General features: G+C 39.4%; 2 protein-coding genes across 3 annotated transcripts; one reads left to right on the top strand and one right to left on the bottom strand.

The window, feature by feature from the left end:
- Positions 1-12,650: 12,650 nt before the first annotated feature.
- LOC6534752 (cysteine-rich motor neuron 1 protein) lies at positions 12,651-19,336 on the bottom strand. Of its 2 annotated transcripts, none has more exons than XM_015195328.2 (6): positions 19,162-19,336; positions 16,936-17,442; positions 15,402-15,532; positions 13,512-13,708; positions 13,320-13,447; positions 12,651-13,140 (listed from the first exon to the last, which is right to left on the bottom strand). In XM_015195328.2, the coding sequence occupies exons 2-6, from the start codon at positions 17,280-17,282 to the stop codon at positions 13,122-13,124; spliced, it is 822 nt and encodes a 273-aa protein (XP_015050814.2). In that variant the 5' UTR covers positions 17,283-17,442; positions 19,162-19,336; the 3' UTR covers positions 12,651-13,121. The 2 variants fall into 2 exon arrangements, with proteins under 2 accessions (XP_015050814.2, XP_015050815.2); XM_015195329.2 differs by lacking the exon at positions 19,162-19,336 and adding an exon at positions 18,877-19,121.
- LOC26535099 lies at positions 13,803-15,444 on the top strand. Its single transcript, XM_015189670.2, has 3 exons — positions 13,803-13,993; positions 14,049-14,369; positions 14,845-15,444. Exons 1-3 carry the CDS (start codon positions 13,934-13,936, stop codon positions 14,998-15,000), a joined length of 537 nt encoding a protein of 178 aa, XP_015045156.1. The 5' UTR covers positions 13,803-13,933; the 3' UTR covers positions 15,001-15,444.
- Positions 19,337-21,665: the final 2,329 nt, after the last annotated feature.

Below are 21,665 nucleotides of genomic sequence, written 5' to 3'. Positions count from 1 at the left end.
TTTTTCACACAGTTTCCGTCGCTGGCTGGCTGGCTGGCTGATCTCAATTAAATCCGCCTGACCGGCGACTCGGGACTTGTTTGATCGGATCCTGGCTTTGGAATTTTCACAGATTGCACAAGTCGATGAGATAGCGACCTCGCAGGACTTCTGCGGCTGACTGCCTGGCACAACACCGACCCGTAATCCTGGTCTAATGCTCGATAATCTATCTAAGCCGCAAGCAAGTTAAGCTAACTGGGAAAAAACGCAGTCAATGGACAGCCTGCCGGGAATTCCTCGTTTCACTGAGCATCGTGATCTCGAGCGATCCGTCCTACGAAATCGCCCTTACTACGAAGCCAGATTAGTCAATATGACTTTGGTTATACCCATGTTGGTCTATAAGATCATAATTATCGCGGCGAAAGAACGCAAGCTGCGAGCAAATATAATCATGATCTTTCTGCGAACAGAATTGTAGTACCAAACGCGATTACATAACTTTCAAAAACAGTAATTACATTAGTTTAACTATCCGATAAATACTCATACTTATTATGTCTTAATATATAGATATAGATAATATAATTAAAATCTATGGAACAAAGGTGATAGAAATGGAAAACAAAGTGTGGTAGCAATAAAGCTTTCCAATAGAAATATAGAAGTTTCTTTAGATTACAAGCAGTTTTACGGCATTTCTATTTCTATTTCTGGCACGATCAGTGCGATCATCAAGCCCAACTTTGATTCCCAGACAATTGCAACCAGTCCGTGGCCCACACACATTAGTTTCCTGGAAACATATTTCATTGAGTATAAATATGATTTCTCCTATCGATTTTAATGATCGCACATAAAAAATCTGACCGGATACCCCGGTTCCACCCCCTCTAACTTTTTAATGCTTAACTTCAACCACTGAGGGAAAATAAAGGGTTTTCCTAGTGAGCCATGATTTACTGAAAATATCTTGAGCTTAATAAAAGTGTGGCATTTTGTCCAATCAATATATTTGAAAAATAAATAAAATAATAAAATAATAAAAAAATAATAAAAAATAAATAAAATAAATAAAATAATACGTCAAAATAATGACGTTCCCATTTTTAAATTGTTTTATTATTAATAAACAGATTTTGCCTACTTCCTTAAATGTCTAGAATACCCAACTTAACATTTTCGAGAGTCCGTGTTATTTGTATACACATACTTTTCCAGTGTAGGGAGTCATCTGCCGTTCCATACCAACAAGTGCAGCAAACGCCCCAAAAGCGGCGGCAGCGCCAGTCGTCAACGTCATCGTTTGCTTTAAGGTTGAGTACAAAAAAAGTACTCAGTTATGCAAAGCGCATTTATGCAACGATATTCACCCAATGGCGGGAAGGGGGAGGGGTTGGGGTTGATTGGGGAAAGGGTTGCCAACCAACGTCGACCATTGACCATCGAACGATCACTTGGAATACGCCTTGGCATTCAGAACGCGCTGCATTTCCTGCCCGCCAGCGGGTCAAAAAACTCGCCCACACTTCATAGACCTGGCTAAAAACTGTTGAATGAAATTGCGTTGTGCACTGAGAAAAATGTACATTTCAAGAAGGAATGAAGAGAATGCATAGCTATAGTGGTGTGTACAGTTAATGGGTCATAAAATAAATGCTAAATTCCTTTATAAAAGTTCTGGGCTAATGTAAAAAATATCATTGCAAATGTAGTTTAGTAAATGCGATTTCAAGATTACTTATTCTATTGCTCCTTAAGTTTGGATACCAACCATTAATACTGGCCCTTTTTTCTCTATGTGTCTGCACTCAGTCAAGTTTCGCCTAACTGTTATACTATTAATTAGTTGTGTGCCCTTTGGCCGATTTAAAATGCACCACATCGACCCGTGATCGGCCATAAAGACGTCTGGCTGGCGCCGGTGGCCAGAATTTAGGGGTCTACATGCGATTACCCTTCGATTTCCCAAGTTTGTCGAGTGAGTGAGTACTAGACTCCCATGCCCAGTGCCACTTCATTCATGCTGATCTGTTCCATTTCCAATTAGCTGCACGTTCGCTATGCTAATGACTGCATTTTCCACCTTATCATGTCCTTCCGCCAGCTTTTGTGGCCAAGAAGACTCGGCTTTGCAGCGGCACTTTGAGCCGGCTTTTTTGACAAACTCACATGTCATTTGATTTTATGTTCACACGGGACAATTTATATGCTAATTTGCAGTGCGCATCCGCATCAAAGGAGAGCCGTTGACGGTTGCCTCTGATGAAGGTGTTAGAGAAGTAATTACGCTGCATTTAAATGCTCAATTAGTGCGAAGACAGTACCACATCGGCCGTCTTTCGGGCCACAGTGAAGCCCCATTAGGTGGTTCTTTTTCTGATTCCGCCCCACCCCAGCAGAGATTTTCCCCTCCTTGATTGCTGGAACCGCGCACATGTCACAAACGAGCGCATCGAGCTTCAAACGCTTGAAATGTGGTTTCTTTGCGGTTCAGCATCGTTATCCACCCACCAATGTGGTTTCGCAGGCCGCATAGATCTTGGCTAAGTAGGGATAGAATGAAAACGGTTGTGGTAGTTCCAAGAAGCCCTTAAAATATGAGAAAAGAACGAACCAGGATCCATTCATTAGTAATGATACCTTAGTTTTACTTTTATGTACAAACACAAAAACTTACTTTAAATATCAGGAATGTTAATATCAATAGTTAAGTCTCTCGACCATCAGAGATAAAATTTCTACCATATATTTTCCACCGGTAATGAGGCTTAAATTACAACCATTATAAATGATCATTTTCATATTAGGCTTAAAAATATGAAGCTGAAAAATACCACGCCTGTCAAGGGAAAGTTGGCCTTACTCTGACCACATCTCACTTTCGCTAGACCCACTCTAAGTCCCTTATCTCTGCAGCTCCGTTTGCGTATCTCGACCATTTGGCGATCTCTTTCCTCTCAGTACCTTTCCAGGTCACTTAGTCGTAAAAAGGAATTACAAAAACTAAACACTCATATCTAAGTTATTCAGCACTAAGTGGTCTCACCTCGGCCTCATCCCAATCCCCATCCTCATCCTCGTCCACTGCAAAATGCTTTTGTCACCGACTTTCCCAAGGCCCCAACTGGTCGCATTCGCTGCGATCGAAGAGTAAACTCCTAAATTATAATAAACGTGTAATCGTAATGTGTGCTTATGAACATAATCTTCTGGTGATTTCGCATGAATTAGCGATGCTAAATGTCAAAACGAAACGATATCAGTGCAGTTCAAAAGCATCGCAGTTCGGCGGTCCGCCAACCGGTATCCCAATCTCTCTGGTCGTCGTAAAACCTGAGAAAAAGGAGGAAACCAATCTGACTCAGCGATTGATTCAAATGTGCATGCGAACGCATTTCGCAAATGCCAAACACACATAAAATCCAGAGTTGACTTTCTGTAAATGGTGCACCATGGACATATACTGGCCATCGTAGATGGAGGCTGAAAATTGAGCTGGTGCTTAGAGTGCACGGAAATGCAAATTAGTTCAGTTCCACTTTTAAAGGAAATCAAAAGCAGACTTCTGGTGTCAATGTTATGCATTTTCGGCTGGAAATTGATCTTTGTTATTAGGATGTATTTAAAATTTAATAATAGATTTAAATGTTAATTTAATTTAATTTTAAGATATTCATTAGTATTGACTGCAATATGTATTAGCTTTATTTGTACATAATGTACTTACAGACATCACTAACTTCACATTACTTCTGTTTACTACAATATCGCTTAATATTTCTCAGTGTTCGGCCACCTGGGAATGGGAACGCGGCGGGCTTTTGCACTTGTTCTGGCAGCAGCGGGCAAATAAAAACCAAATTTGCATAGCATTTTGTACACGGGACTGTGCCTGATAAACTGGGCTGCTCCAGGCAGGTGGCCCAGGTCCCAAGTGGCCGATGCCCCCGATCCACCCGATCCTCCCGAGGAGCTGCCACTAAAGAGGAACATTTTGATGACCGCGTTGAACTTTTACGACACACTTTGTGGCTATTTATGCGGTGCATCTATAACCGACTTGGGTGGTATATCGAGCATTTCGGACCGCCACTCATTAGCCGCGCTGGCTATAAATATTTTGATTTGTGGCAAATGCAGATTTCCGCTCGAGCAAATGCAGGTTCGAAGTGGGCATGCGATGGCCCCACTGGTGGAGTGACGTTTTAATGAGCCAAAATGGGGAAAGAGCCAGCGAAAAGCTAAGAAGTAGAATCCAGTTGAACTTTGACTTTGAGTTTGTTCAAGTGTTTAATGGCCTTCGAACGAAGCGAGGGAGTTGCCCAGTTCCAGATGCAAAGTGGAATGCAAATCTTGTGAAAGCGATCGCGGCAAATTGAAAATCATATTTGTTTGACTGGCACTGCCTCTCTTTCTCCGTCAGCATTACAATCGAAATGTGGAACAAGTTCAATGGAAGGGCCTTAGGTAAAATTGGGCAGCCACACTAAAAGAAATGTATTCCCATTAAACGGAAGTCCTATTTTTCAGAGTCTTAGATAAAGGATTAGATTAAAGTTTTCGAATTAACAATAATTTATAAATAATTTGGTTTTTCACATTTAACACCACATTTAATCAACCAAATCGAACAATGTATTGGTAGTACTCTTTAGAGCCTAATCATATTTTCTAAGCGGTCCACATTTTTGTTTAAATTGTAAGAGTCTTAAACTATTTCTTGCCTTTGATTTTAGTACACTTCTTTGTAGTGTAATAATTCAAAGCCAGGCCAAGGCGAGTCGCAGTCACAGGCTATCATCAAGCAGCCGGCCAGCATCGATCTGGCCCAAAAGCAAAGCCAAACTCAAACCCAAAAGCGAAAACTCAAAGGCAAAGCAAACCGCACCCGCACCACCAGGGCAACAATAAAAAACAAAAACAAAAACATTAAGAAAAGGAAAATCAAAAGCAAAAGCAGCAGAGCACCACTCGTGATCATTGTTTGATGTCTGCTGGATTTTGCCATTTGTGCCACGCCGTGTGGGTGTGGGTGTCTGTGGGAGTTGAATGATCTTCGCCCAGGCGCTTTCCCATGCCCCAAACCCCAAGTCCCCATCGCGAGCCCAGTTCGAATCCTACTTTCGGGCAGTTTTTGGAGCGAAAAGATCGGCAATTAATGATCCCGAATGTGGTTTATCTGGAGGCTGTCAAGTACTATATACTAAAATATCCGCCTGCCGCGAGATCATCTTCGTGTGTGAAGGCATTCCGAACCGAAAGGTTTGTCAGCTCGTTGGCCTCGTGGTCACCTGGCTTTAATTTGAACCCCAAACCCAAACCCAAACCCAAACCTAAACCGAATGCCAACCAGAAAGCCCGAATCCGAATCCCGAAACGATAGCCACGATTCGATAAGTTTTTCTCACACACGAACAAAGCAGCGAACAAAGGGAAAAGTGGAAAGTCAGAGGCGATTGCAAAGATCGCTGCGATCAAATATGTTATGGAAAATTGAGCACATACCGCAAGTCGAACGGGAGGAAGAAGAAGGCACTTCCATTGGCGAGCATTGGCTCACTTTGATTTGTTTATTTCGAAGCCACTCGAAGTACAGTGGAGACTACTTACAACGCTCCTAATATCTAAGTTAGTTACCTAGATGGCAAAAATATTAATTAGAAAAGCATAAACCCCCACACAAGCACATACCCATTAATATAGAGGATTTGCAGCCAACGTTCAAATTAAAAGTGACTAAAAACATTCCATTATTGAAGTATATTTGAATTTCAGCAATACAAGCAATAACTAAAATCCAATTTAGATAGATAATTGATGTAGAATATTTACTTTGTTTGGTTTTTTCCCTAAGGTCTCTATTGGGAAATGCAGCAACATATTTTATTCCAAAAATTCCTACCAGAAAAATGCATCTTGAAGTGTAAGGACTGTACCTTCGTCCGCAATCCCACTCCAATAGCACACTGCTCCCTGGGCAGCAGTTTTCCGCTTGCTCCGGCTGCTTTTCTTGGCCACAACTTGACCTTTCACTGGCTCCGATTTGCCGGAAGCGCTCACCCAAAATATATCACCAAGCGAATATCTACAAAATGATGATTGGAGCAGCTCCAGCTCCAGCTCTAGCTTCAGCTACAGCTTCAGCATTTTTGCCACAGCTCCAACAATGAGAGGGCACAGCTATTGTGGACTGGACTTGTGAAATTGTAAACAATATCTGTAAAAATAAAAACGCCCAACGCCGCCGAATGCACCGCCGAAAAAACGTATAAAAATGCCCATTGTTGTCTTACAAATGTAATGTAGTCGAAGTCAGTCAGTCAAATAGCCCGGGGCCATCAGCTCGACTCCTCCGATTTCGGGGAGCATTTTTGGAGGCTCTGCAACCTTAGGAAGCTAGAGTTCGGATTTTCGGGGTTGGGCCCCATCGAACTTGAGAGCTGCCCACTGAGGGTCAAATGCGGTGAACTAGTTAAATCATTTGAATAATCACCGAGCATCGGTTTTGAATTGAATTTGGGTTGCAACGGCATTGTTTAACATCTTCATGGCTGTGGTAGCCCAACGGAAGGTGAGCCCAATAATGGACCAAAGTTCAAGTATGTTGTGGAATTAAAGTCATAGGAACTCCTCTATCTCAAGCTGATTCCAATTTAAATATGACTTAAAGGAAATATAATATATTTTCCTATTAAAGGTATTTTTTGAAGGTAGCCAAATAAAATCCTTTACTACTTCTTATATATTTTGTTGAAACTATAACACAACTAGGGGATTTGGTAACTGAAGCAATAAATTCATAAAATAAATATATGTTAAGATTATATGACAAATAATAGTAATTCGAAATAGAGCAATCAACCCTCCCATTTGTCACCCATCTGGACCCACAGAACCCACTGCTCACACGTTCCGATAAGATCAAAGGGAAATTCCAACGGATGATAGACAAGTTGTGGCCTAACCATAAAATGCCATGAATTACTCTATTCCGATCGCTAAGAGGGGCTATCGTTGCGAGCGATCTCGTTGGCCAGTGGGTCCGGGCAGAATGCATCAACGTGCACTCCTTACAAATTATGTTTAATTAAAATTTCTGTATTAAATATGACACAATGCTCCGAATTCCAACGCGAAGCGTCTGGCCAATGCCCAATGCACAATGTCCAATGAAAGGGGATTCGAATGCGAATGCGGACTGTAATTACTATATAGCACCCGGGATCAGATCCATCCATTCCACGACCGCTGAGTGCAGCATTTATGATTTTGTTTTATTTATAAAATGCCCAGCGATCGCTGGCTGCAACCGATGATGATATTTACAATTTTCCCTGCTGCCTCTTAATATCATTTTTTCCAATTTCATTTCGTATTTTTTCCCCTCTTACATTTGTCGCATAGTTCGGATCTTGGCCAGGTTCAAAAGCATCCTTTGTCTGCTGGCCTTTGCCTTTTGGCGGGGCTCGAAGGTTTCGCGCCCGGCGCAACAGCATCGGATGTCCATATCTGGTGTTATGACAAATGCTGTATGTAATTATTGGTCGCTCTGATCGCCAAGTGTGTGTATATATATCCCATAGCACCGATCTTCCTCTTCCCGGGCAGCCGCAAAAAGATATCAAAAATGTCGCATATTAATAACGCTCTTCATTGGCGGACGCAGGACACGAAATGCGTTTTGTGCCTTAATTAACCCTTTTTAAATTGGGCATAATTAGGGTGGAGCAGGTGCACTGAAAGAAATAGTTCAAGCTATTTTTAAAATATCATCACAATATTTTATGGTTATAATTTAATGTTATTAATTGCAGAATAATGTACAGAGATGTATAGAATTTAATTATAAAAATAAAAGTTTGAATAATATTCTGCAATTAAAAGTTCTTTGAGATACAGGTGCAGGTTTCCTAAACTTATTTAGGTAATTTATATATTTTGAACTAATATAAATCATTTTTTGTAGTGCCTCTGACATCCATCGTGTCATCATTATATCATTCACATTCGTTAATATTTTTGAAATATTTTCGCGTAATTTGTTGATATCAATTTACACACAGCCGCTCTTCAGTCTTGCCCATAATTATATCATTTCGATTGATCGATGCGCATCGCTCCTCTGCCAGCCCTATATGTACACTACATATCGGGGGCCATAATGGGATGCCACAGATTCCGGACAGATTTCTCATTGTTCTCAATATGAGAGTTATTTAGTTGCTGGCAGTGTAGGATCGCTGGAGCTCATTATTACTGGGCTCCAGTTAGATGACTTTGAGAAGAGGAACCCCATTCAGCACAGCGGGTGTGCCTCGTACAATATGTAATTAAAGATCTCTCCCCCCAAAGATTCCCCACCCAATGGAACCGCATCTCGTTCTCTTAGCAGCAGACAGGTGCAGGTGGGTTTCGTTACTTGACGATGATAAATGTGTCGCATGAGCCAGACATAAATGGTTTGATTTGGTGGCTGCAGCCCCATCTCGAGGTCCTCCCATTCCATCACAAGTCGTCGGCACCATCGCCTTCGGGCATCGGAACGCCTCGATACCGTTACCGAGAGTATTTAAAGCAACTTTCACACTACACTCAATTGTCTGTTTTAGGGCCAAAGCTCCCTAAAAGGCCAGAACAAGCGCAAACTCAACAGGCAGCAGCAAAAACTAAGAAATCTTATAAAATCAACTCGCATCTCAGGAAGGTACTACTTGAACAGTCGGATACCCTGGACAGTTAATTTATTATTGGTACATTAATTGTTTTATTTTATTTTATTTAATTTAGTATATGTTGTTTAATCGTCCAAAGGATTAATTATTTAGTTTATCTTCGTTTTAGAAAATATTAATTTGCGTAACAGGTATACATAGTCAGGGTATCATCACTAGCTAAACATAGATATTTCTCCACCGTTTTTATTTGTACGCTGCACAAATTTGGACACATGTTGCATGCTAAATACAAACAACGTAAAAGGATACTTTTTGCCCCGGTTCTGATGCCAACTCGAATCCCGCAAACGCCAATAATTTATAATGCGCACAATAAAATGTTATCAAACAAAAAGTATACATATATACACAACAGGCCAAAGAGGAATCTGCGCCATCGGGGCCAAAGGAGGGACAATCGAGAGTCGACAGGCTGAACTAAATGCCGCACGCCTGCGCATTCTGAACACAGTAAACTCTGCAAAAAAGTACAAAATGAGTAAAAGGGTGAGGGGGAGGAAGAGGAGGAGGGTCCTCCGTGGCTGCGATGATATATGAAATCATATAACAGCAATCGGCAGGCCACTACAAGAGGAACCACAGATCGCATAAAGTGTGTGTAGTTTATTAAGCGCGCCAGGAAAATGACACAAAAACCACATTGGCCAACTTAGTTGTTGTGGCTCTGCGCCTTTATAATTTATGGGCCTTCAGCGAGTTGGCTTAGAGAATTTGCCACAGTTTATTTATGAGACTCACAACTCGCGCACTTCAATCAAAATACATTCTCTTCACGTACATATGTGAAAGGCAAAAATATGAAATGATTAGCCAAAAATATTTCTCGGTAAGGAAGACGATCGCATTAAATCAAATAAATTTAATCAAAACATCAAAACCCTCCCTCGTAAATCACTGTTCTATTAAAACATCGTAAATCAAATCCATAAAATTTACAATAATTCAGACCTTTGCCGATCATCAAAAAGCTGCTCCCTCCTTCACTTTTGCATTCCAATAAAGCACCTTCGTCACATGATATTCGAAACAAAGGAAAAACAAAAGAACAGAATAAATAAATAAGCCAGAGCCGTATTTAAATAATTTGGCGAGGCATTCAATCTATATTTAAAGCGAAAATTGACCATAAAGTTTGCAAGGCACGTTTCGAAATTAAATCATTTTAGTTGAGCATAAGCAATGGCTTCGTGCAGTAAAAACAAAACAGAAACCACAAAAAAATCATCAAATCAGCGGCCATCTCGGCTTTTAAATGATTTTTATAACACTTCTACATGGCAGATTTTCAATAAAACAAAAAAAATCAATGAATTTTATGGCGTGGCAAAAATTTAATGACATCAATCGAACTCCCTCCCCATTGTTTCGCTTTTCTAATATACAAAAAGGCTTTAATGGATTTTTTGTTCGCCTCGATTCGGTTTTGTATTTCCATTTATTTAAGCATATAAACGTTACCATAAAAACAACAAACATAGGCTCCCTGAAATCGTGTTAAAAGTAGACTAATGGGTTTTAATTTAAGCCAACGAACCTTGTAAAATGCCAAGCTTTTCTTCCCCCTGCAAAAAACAAGGGAAAAATCAACCAAATAATTGAATAATTGTATGCCGGCCAACGAGTGAGTGTGTGTCTTTGATGAACTTTCTCCGCCGTTCATTCAAAATTAAATCACTTTACGCACTTTAGACTCCGCCTTTCCAGAGTCTCGATAGCGCAGTTCCGAGATTTGTATCTCCATTCAAAGCGGCGCCTTAAACAAACAACAATTTGCCCGTTTTTTGATTTTTTCTATTTTGTCTACATTCAAACGCATGTATCTTGAAGATACATTTGCGTGCCAATGGCGTAATTTACCACTTAACATATCAATTGTGCGGCTATTAATCAAACAACAGACGAGCCGAGGCTTGGGGCCTCTGACTCTGACTCTGGATTCCTGCTTTGATTTGTACGCATCGGTTGTCAAACAAGTGAGACAAAAGCTGAAAAGATTTATAAAACTCCACGCACATATGTACTCGAAAAATCTGTGGCTAAGTCTGGGATTTTATACATTTTAATTTTTATTTATTTTATTATTCAAATTCCTTTACAAAATTGAAGGTACAGAACTTACTTTCTTGATTTATTCTTGTTTATTTCATTTTATGTTAGTTTCAGAAATTACTAAATATTATTATTTAATTAAAGTTTTCAACCTAAGACTAGCCAAATGAATACATTTTTCTAAGTGCACCAACAGATATTTCTCATATCGTAAATGTCCATCAAAGTCCACAAGCAGCGAGTCAAATCATAATAGGAGCATAAAGGGTAGAATTTTTAACACCTCACTCCTCCGCACTGGAGCTCTTTTGTTCTGCGCCCTGGATACAGTGGCCCCCCCTCGTCCCATTTATTTTACTTATTTTTTATTCAACCCGGTCTCATTGGCAGTTGGACATCCCATCAGAGGGCGATCGATCGATAAATGCTGCGGCATTCCTCCGGTATTCGCCCCGAAAACTATTCCATTGAGGCTGTCAGATGACGCCGTCTAATTGCTTTTGTTTGCTCCACTAAGGTGCCTAACGAACTCGAGTGCACGGAGCCACAGAAAATATAACAACTCAATTCGAAAAGCGAAACAAATATCTCGAACTCCTTCACTTGATAGGTGGCGATGAGGCTACGGAGTGGCGGGAAAACACTTAAGCGCCAAAGTGTATCTTTGATCTTTTCAAGATGAACAACTGACCCCACTCGACTGCTGTTGATGGCCGATTTTTGGGGCAGAAGGGCTTGAAGTTGGAATTGGGCCTTTAGAGCGCTGCTTTACTCGCCAGGTTGTTCTTAAGGCTTGGAAACAGGACCAGTGAGTTAGTGGATCCCATGTACTAAGTAATTTTTATGTATCATGGAGAAATACATAATTATAGTTAAAAGTTCTTTGTTCATTCCTAGAATACGACACTTATAAGTTACAAGTTACTATACCAAAAAAATCTCATATCAATATGTATATTTTATGGTAGCATATCATAAATGTTACAAACATTTTTTTTTTTTTAATTCAATAAATTTATATAATTTATTTTTATTTGTATAGTTTTGGAAAGGCAGAATCAGCATTTTGCACCTGTGTAGCTTTCATAAACAAATAAAAAAGTAATCTAATAAGCAAATTAGACAATGTCACTTAAAAATTTTTATTTCGTAAACAAAATTTAAAAAAAATAAACAAAATTATTAAACACTATTTTAACTCCTTTTTGAAATTCCAATTGTCCAAATTTCATCCGATTTTAACGCACGAATTTGTGCGACACCTAGTGCCTGGCAGCCGAACCCTTAAATTCTACATGTGCTACTGGCACGCTTTTTACATCCTCTTAACATGTTGCATACTTTACAGGTAAGACAATTCTTACGGTATTACATATTATGTAATTATACCTCCCATGTAAGATATATGTAAAATATAAAGGTTAATACTGTAAGATATATGTAAAAGGTAAAGTTTTGGCTTATTTGATATGCCAATAACTGAATTGGTTCGGATTCGTTTGAATTTCTTCGCCACTTTATTTTCATAAATTAATAATTTTATGGATATCACTAGTCAATCTGGCCAAGTCCATCCGTCCGTCCTCCTCTCTATACCTATGAACGCCGTGATCTTTAAGAGATGGAAAGACAGGAATAGGAATTAAGTCTTGTTATAAAAGTTTTGCAACTCCAGTCTTACGCGGTTAGCTCAATACTGTCACGCCCACACTTACGGAATGTTTTTTTTCTATTTTATTATCTTCTACTAATATTTCATGAAATTTCTTCCATGCATTCCCACCTTCTGAGTTACAGGTATCGGATATTAAGATCTGTTCCAAGGAGATATCCTATTATTATATACCAGTAAATCCCATAATGAAGAAAAACCACTTTTGATTTATTTTCTGACCACTTATATATTTTCGATGCTGTTTCTGTTAGCAAAATTTGTCATTCGGCTTTATTGTTTATTGAATGGCTTGACTTAGGCCTATGGGAAATTCCAACACTTTGCACATTTTGTAATTGTTATTTTTTTAAAGCAATAACATTTTGTAAATGTTTTACATTTATTGTTTTGTATATTTTCTTTTCGGGGGCAGTAGGAATAAAAATTGCAAATTTATACATACGTACGCGCTTTCTAAAAACAATAAAGTAACAAATGTCTTAGGATGCATACATTTTGTCTATTTCTCATATGTACTTTTTCCTCTTGTATATGTATATGTTGTTGTATATGTACGTTATTTATAATAGCCATATAATTAGTTAGAAGTAAGCATACTATCTGTACAGAGATTTCTCATTTTGTTTTATTGAGTTAAGAGCTGAGAGCGTGGAAAATCGCGACGGCGTCTTCATGCCTCAATCCTTCAAGATGATGCTGAAAACAAGGGAATTACCGCCATTAAATACAATTTTGAGAAATCACTATGGCTTTGAAAACGTTATAAAGCCATCAAAAAGTGTGCAATAAACAATCGAGTTCCTAGGTGAACGACTAAAAAGATGCACACTTTTGGACACCTTTGTATATGATTTCAAGCCCATGGATATAGTTACATGCGTTTCCTTAAAGATTTTCGCTTTCTGCGCAGTTTTTTGTATGTGAATTTGCTCGGTGAGATTTTGTAGTCTTCATCGAATTCCTGTTCGAGTTTTATTAGGTTTTGTAAGTTCAACTGGCAGTCCTGGCGGGTAAGGAAAGAGTATTAGAAGGAAAATTTGTGTAGGAAGGACGATTTGTGTACCAACCTCTAGGTTCTTAAAGTGCCAGCGAGAATCGTCGGGAGATCCTCCATCGCTGGTCAGTTCGCTGAGACAGGTGCGCATAGTTGGCCAGCACTGGCAGCGTTTATTGGTGATCTCGCAGCCCGGCTCCAAAACAATCGAATCGCTGTCGGAACAATTATCATGCTGACTGTAGGTCAGTGCGGTCAGGTGCTGCAAATCTATTTGGAAAAACAAGTAAAACAAACACGGTTATTAACACCAAATGGATGAAAAGAGGAGCATTTCTGGGGCGTATTAATCACACATTAAATGGTAATTAAGCCCCACAATGAACTTTGATTCTTAGCGCATTAAAAGAGATTATGGTGACGTTTTTTTATTTTAAATTATGCGGGACCTATATAAGCCGACCCAAATCTCATTTTTCGCTTTAGTTTGGCATAATGCTTGCCCGGTTTTCATTTTTCGTGATATTTCTTCGTCTGCAATTGGGATTGGCAAAGGTTTGTTGTATTTGCCCAGCATAATAATTAAAAAAAAGACAATTTTTCCCGCCAGAACAACTATGACATTGCAATCAAATCACTGAACTGTCAAGTTATAGCCAAGTCATATGTCAACAGCTTAGAATGTCTACTTGTGCGACAAAGGACTGCCGTGGTATCGGCCAAATTTAGTTTAAACCAAACCATCGAGCACTTTGACGTACTTGCAACATTTGATTTGATGAAAAAGGATAAAAGCCGCATGAATATAGCCGATATTAAGATGGACGGATGCAAATACTTGGGCTCGATGTACCAAAACAACATCGTTGGCAAATTGTTTAAAAGGCTCAAATCTGTCAGCAATTTACCAGCCAACTGTCCTGTTTTAAAGGTTAGTGAAATATACATCACTTAACGCTCTTTGTTCAATTCCTATAGTTTACCCGTTCAAATTTTGAAATGGTTTAGGATAATGTTTCGATGAAACATTAGCTTTCCATTTACAATTGGACAACTTCAGTTCTTGTCAAAACATGTTTCGATGACAACAAGCCAGGAAAGCAATTTAATGAAATAGCACTTCCGCTTGTATTTTAGAGCTAGCCAAACTTTGCCCCTGTCCAGCAGGATGAAGACAAATATTTTCCCTTGAGATACAACTTTCAATAAATAAAAGCAAATATTTGTCAACATATCGTGTTGTGGCACTCTTGTCGAACGAAACTATTTAGAATTGAACAACATTTTGCAGTTATTTCATTTAGCATTTTCCATTTTCATTGCAAATTGCCGCACAACCGGGCCGCATTAATTCCCCAAACACGATTATACACAAAACCCCGATTCGATGCCATCAAATTATGCAGGGAAAACTGTACGAGATCCGCAACTATACATTCATTTCGGACGAATTCCCGCCAGGAGCTCCGCAGGCCAAGTGGCAAGTGCGACTGAAAATGCTGAAGAGCTCCGAACTGGTTGCGGACATATCAATTGAGGGCGCTGTGGTCTATAATACGTGATGTTAATGCATAATGGATGCGACTAAATACGAATGCTCCATAACCATATCCCGCTTGCTGGTGCTGCTCCCTGTCCCTATTTATTATTTTTGTAAGTGCTAAATGCACACTGGAAAAAACTACACACTTTTGCCTTTTTGGTTTTGACTTTAAACGTGGCTTTCTTCTGCCAAGCAATAAATGAAACTCTACTGTGTTAATAGCTCATATAGTCACTGAAGTTTTACTGTTCCAAGTTAAAAACAATTAGATGAATACCACCTGTATTATTATTAAATGAAGTTGAATTGTTGCAAAGATAAAAAGCCTTTTAATATTACCCTTGCTATCTGTGAGTAGTTAGTTAGGAGACTTTTTTCTGAGTGCACATTTGTAGTGTATACATAAAACTAAAGACTCACCCATGCACACGCCCAATCCGCTGCTAATGGGCAGCTTGGTCACACACTGCAAGGGCGGCTCACATTGACCGGAAAATCCGCCCGGGCCGCCGCAGGATTCGCCCAAAGTTTTGGCGCATATGCGGCAACATCTGCGAATAGTTGGAGGTATATGACATATAGTATAAATGGATGTGGGCATAATCCTCGCAATGGACTATGGATGGAAGGAATCCCGGTGGTAATTGATTAGATTCCGTCTTCGATTCGATAAGCGTTAACAATTAGTTAACACTCTGTACTGGAAGTGAGACGAGGAGAAGAAGCCATCTGTGTGCCTGATGTGAATTCCAATCAGTACATTACGTGACTCACGATGCGAAATGGGTTGGAATTTAGACGAGACACTCTGATGTCTGACGCTCTTAATTATATCAATGCCAATTATTAAGATCGTGGTGAGCTTATCAATTTGTGACCATTTCATGCTCAGTTAGGTAATAGTTAGTATGAAAACGTCACACCTCTCTCCGAAACCATTTAACTAAACTATTTAAATGAAAAAAAAAAAAGAGGTAATATTTATGTCGAATAATGATCTTATAAGTAATGTAAACAAGTGAGAACGCAGACGAGTTCTCTGACTATCTGATACCCATTACTCAGTTAGTGGAATTTGCACTGCAAACTTTATGCTTAATCGCAACATTCTAGTTTTTATAGTTCCTCAGATATCGACGTTCATACGGACAGACAGACGGATGGACAGACGGATGGACAGACGGACGGACAGACGGACATGGCCAGATCGGCTCGGCAATTGATCCTGATCAAGAATATATATACTTTATATGGTCGGAAACGCTTCCTTCTGCCTGTTACATACTTTTCAATGAGTCTAGTATACCCTTTTATTCTACGAGTATGGGTATAATACTAAGTTTATTCAATCATAAAATCATGTGAGTTTAACACTTGTATAAGTTGTGAATATATGTACCTAAAATGAAAACGTTGATAATCCCGTTGGGCAATCATCAAAGCTTTAGGATTACGCGCTATTAAATTGTTTTCTGTTGTTTTGGCCACCATGGTGCATCCAACGATAATGATACGAAAATACAGCTCCTTTGTGTGCTATGCAATCAAAACAATGCTTTGTGCATTAAACCTAATTCAGAGTTTGTCTATTTATCTTGGAAACCAACATACTGGTAAAGGTACAACCCGAAATTAAAACATGTGTTAATGGGTTTGATTACAATGCGATTTCGAAACAATGTTATGTAACCAAAACAAAGTGTGGGCCCTATAAACCAAAAAAATTAAAATAGAATATTTTTAATTTTAGATTACTAGCGTACAGAAAATTGTATTTCATTATACCAAAAGTCACAAGTTTACCAGATGACCAAAACAAAATGAAAGTCTAACAAAGCCAGACCGCTGGAATAAAGCCTGATATCAATGTTTCTGTTTGGCTTACATACAAAATAAATGGCATGTGCAGGCCGGAAAATATCGTTTTAATTGGAGCTTTGGGAGCAGGACTTACTTGCAGGGATCCCAAAGCATTAGTCCTTTTCCGGGGCAGTCGGGTGAGCGGATCACGTCGCACTCCTTCGGATTGCAGTAGCATTTGAGGCCATTTACCACGTGGTTGCTGCCGCCAGATGCTGCCATAACCAGGAGCAGATAGCACCACAAGTAGATGAGCAGCGCGCTCACGTTCAGGCGGCCAAAATAACTTCCGTTCGAGCGCATCCTAAGCGGAAGCTTGGCATTGTTGTGCTGCTGTTTGGCATCGACCCCCCTCTGCCGCTCCCCCTCTGATGTCCTTGTGCGTACATCCTGCTCCAGGACCACGGCCCTCCTCCCCACGCCTCTGGCACTTCCGCCCATTTATAGGCAATTTTTATTGCGCCCTGTTGGCTCTACGGTGCGTTCGCGTTCCACTGCCTCCAATGATGACGATGTTGTTGATGATGAGGATGAGGATGCCTGGCAAGGATTCTGCTGCTGGATTCGACTGCGGGTCCGGCGCAGGCAATTTGCATGTTGACTGCAAAGAGCAAGAGCGTTCTTAGATGATTAAAATGCCATAAACTGCGGACAGGACCTCTGTGCCCAATCCCCAAATAGCTCCAGAATTGGCGTTTTACAATTGAAAATTTGCGGAAATCGCTCGCCGGTCTAATTTCATTAAATTTTCATTGACGTCTGCCTACTGTTCGATGGTCATAAATTTGTAAAATGGTTCCGCAATTTCGGTAAATTGAAATATCCTAAAATGGCGACACTTTATGCGCTAATCAAATTATTCATGAATAAGAACACTTTCGAACTCTGATATGCAACATTTCATTTTAAACACCACTCATTAATTCCATTTTCTTTTTCTTTAATGTAAGATAAGGGTTTCGAGCGTTAGAATAAATTAAATACGAAATAAAGTGCATAGTTTTCTGCCAATTTCGTGTTGGGCCATAAATTAGTAATTAGTGGCTTACAAAACTTTTAGATGCAATAAAACGAAATCACTTTGAAATTAGTATATTTGAGTTTTGGCAAGTACAATGTATATGTATGAATAAACGTATATAATACTAAGCTTTTAGGGCAATGAAACATTAGTTCTTTATTAAATAAAAGAACATCCAATTCTTGCCTACGGATATAATTGAATTGCACCTTATGGCGGCGAGATAGTCATAATTGAATGTTTTTTGCGTTGTAACTCAATTAAATTAAAACGGATTCGCATAAACAAATTTAAATTAAGCAAAACCAATTTACTTTTATGTAAAATGCATTTTAGCAATCTTATAAATTAATGATTTAAACCGATTGTAATGCCAGAAAAACTTTGTTAATCAAAAAATATGTAAAGGTCAATGTGATGCTATATCCACAGAAAATGTTTTTTAATTGACTATGAAAACTTTCACAGAAACTTAATCAGATTCAAATTAAAAAGTAATTTTTGAAAGCAAGCTCGACGTATTTGTCCATCAGTTGGAAAAAGTTTCCCCAGCCGTTGCTCCCAATTAAAGTTTTCCTATTCAACTTGATGACACCATCGGCATTTTTTTTAATCAATGTCTGCTCAAGCTGGCTTCAAATCGCACTTCGGCGACTTCGCAGGCTTAATTAACCAAAACGTGGTCAGGGCCAAAATCAGAGCCTGGAAAATGAACCGCTGCCCATGCAGCACAAAAAAAGGAAAATACATCGAAACAGAAAACAGAACTTTGGAAATTAAATTCAACGAATCCCCAAAAAGTGTGCCACATGCCAAAAAGTTGTTGAAAATTCAACACAGAAAGAGACGGAACGAAGCCTTTGCGAAAGAGACAGCATGAGGGGGAAATCGAATTTGTTGGAGCACATGCCTAACTAATTTGTATTTAAACGTTTGATGTTCTGTGACTACTACCACTCCACACTCAAGCAGAAGCGTCCAGGGCTAGAATATATTTTCGGAATTGTTGCTCACTTTATTTGCTGGGAAATCAATGGAAAAATAATAAGCTTTCGGTAATTGAAGCTCGGTTTTTGATCGCTGTTTTGTGTATTTTCTCTATTTTTCGGATAAGTATTGCTTTCACTTTGCCTTGGCCGAAAGAACACTCGAAGTTATTGCCTTGGCCGTTGTTTTTCCAGTTGCCTGTCAACCACTTTCAGTTTGGCATTCAATTGTTGTTGTGTTTTTTTAGCAACGCCACTGACACAGTCACAAATCCTCCTCACAAACACACACTGCACACAAACAGAAGCACACCTCGTTACACCTAACGATAGACGTTTAGGACTAGCACTCGATGTACTATATTCGCTATAGTAGTGCGTGCTCCTTGTTGTTGTCGCTATCCTGACGATAAACTTTCGGTTCCGACGCTTTCCAATGAATTTTTCATGCGCTTTTGTCTGCCGCACGCGGCCATTTAAGGCGAGAGACTGAACTAACCTGCTGCCGCCGTCGCTGCACAGACCATTTGCCAGTTAGAACGGACACATATCGCTCCGATTTCGGGATTTTCCAGTGTTTTTCTTCTTGTTTCTGCTGCCCCACAGAAGAATATCCCACTATTACCTCTCACCACGCAGGCGCTTTCGCCGTTGAGCCTGGAAGGCACAGTCATCAGACACAACACGCGAAGGACCCTCGTAGTACTTCAGAAATTCGGGTTCACACGTTGCCTGTTTTCGGAATAATCCCGGTGAGAGTTGAGAAAAATTTCCCACTTTTATTTGAAACTGAATTCTTCGGCCTATTCAACTCAGAAGTTTTACATTTATTTACTTTATATATGTGTATAGATGTTTGCGACTATTAAGATCTCGTTACAATATAATGCTCAGGCAATTTAATCATTATTTTGTTTTATTTTTAAATGCTTTATTTCGACGTAGAAATCATTTGCTACATTTAACGAGGATAACAAGGATTAAATTAGGTGAATTTCCATCAAAATAGTTGAATACGGGAACCAGTATTTTTAAATCACAACTTCCGATGCCGCATAAACACCGCGTTAGCGAAGAGTTCTTGATGATAATGGCGCGACGAGAGCAAACAGCGGATGCAGAAACATCCTTCATATAAAGTCATTTTTGTTTATTATAATTACAAATAAAGAGCAGGATGCAGGGTCTTAAGACTAAGCTGATTTGGGGAAGGGCGTAGCCGAGATTCTCTGACAGGGCCTATCGCGAAAGCGGGCTAATGGCCAATTTAAAAGTATGAAAGTCAGGTCGTTTGTCTTGTGATTATTTTGTATACGTATTTTTTAAGCTGCTCGCAGTTTAGGCCGCAACTTTGATGATGAGACAGCCGTAGCCGTGTCAGCTGCTAATAAGCATCGCTCTAAGCAATTTGCCTCCAATAAAAGCCACACACCGCACAGGCCTATCGAGTGAAGACCGCATCCCTGCCATTTTAGCCCCCCTTTCTGGTAAAAAGCAGGGCAAAAAACTTGCAACTTTTCCAATTAGCGTAAAACAGACGTTTGAGTCCAAAAGTACACGAGAGAGTTCAAGTCCGAGCTGCAGAGATGTGGGTGGGTGCCCACGTACGCCCACCTCCACCCCCACCAAATTTCCACCGAAGATGAGTCCAATGCCACAGTAAACGTTGCGTAAAACAACTGCGGACCCGGGCTGCCGAATATACCCATCCCCGGAAACGCCACTGAGCATCCACCCAACGCCCCCAGATTTACAATTGAGCAAAAGAGCAATCGGGAATTATGAGCGGGCAAACTTTTTCAGCAACAATAATGGAACGTAAAGAAAACGCTCAACCCACCAAACGTAAAAAATTTAAGATAAAAAAACCTGAACCAAAAAATATGAAAATTTCGGTGCAGTGTGGAAAAAAATTGGTAATCAATGCAATGTTCCAGTGGGAGTCACAACATCCGTTCAAGACGAAAAAGTTATATTTTTTAAAACAACATGTTGAATGCCTGCAAAAAGTGCCTCTTTATAATTTATAAATGCAATGCAGTTTATACAAAGAAAATGCAAATACAGCAAACAAGAACATAATATAAAAAACAATTGGTAAAAAGCATCATTTCTATAAATAGTTTCAGCTACAATTATATATTATCAATTATTAGGTTCGCCCAGTAGGGAGCTTCATTATTTTATTCCTGAGTTAATCTTGATAATATATTCGAATAAAAGTTTAAAGTTTAAAATTCACTTACTATCTTTTGATTTACATGTAGGTGTTTAGTAGTGTATCTAAAGCTTACCAATTGAAATGCAATAGTACGTCCTTAAATTTATAACCATTTTTTCCTGTGCGGTTCGATGGCCACGCAAAAAATATGGAAAACTTATGCGCTCAACTTGATATGCTGCAAAAAGTAAATGTGCAACAATGGTGCGTGGGAGGTGGGTGGAGAATTGGGTGGTAGCAGCAGCTTAAATTGTAAGTACCCCACCCCAAAGAATGCAGAATTTCGGCTATTAATTCTTGAACAATTGCCAGAGGCAAAAGTTTGCTTCAATGGTCGGGGAAAAAAGCTCGAAGACTGCAAGTGGAAAAGAGACTTCCCGCAGTCGGTGCACACATTTATTTTCAATGTTTCATTACTTAACAACTTTTTGATGACAGTTTTATTGGCATTTAAACAAAAATTGAAGTGTTCTCCTCAGCCATACATATTTTCCACAATTTTTGTTCTTTTTGTTGGGTTTTTGTTTTCTGAGTACGTCATAAAACATTAAACACGAGAAAAACGCACACAAAAAGTTTTCTACGATTGGAGAGGC

Source organism: Drosophila yakuba, chromosome 3L (genome assembly GCF_016746365.2).
Source record: "Drosophila yakuba strain Tai18E2 chromosome 3L, Prin_Dyak_Tai18E2_2.1, whole genome shotgun sequence".
Lineage (NCBI taxonomy): Eukaryota > Metazoa > Arthropoda > Insecta > Diptera > Drosophilidae > Drosophila > Drosophila yakuba.
The sequence above is the reverse complement of the archived record's forward strand: the minus strand, read 5'-3'. Positions and strand labels throughout refer to the sequence as shown.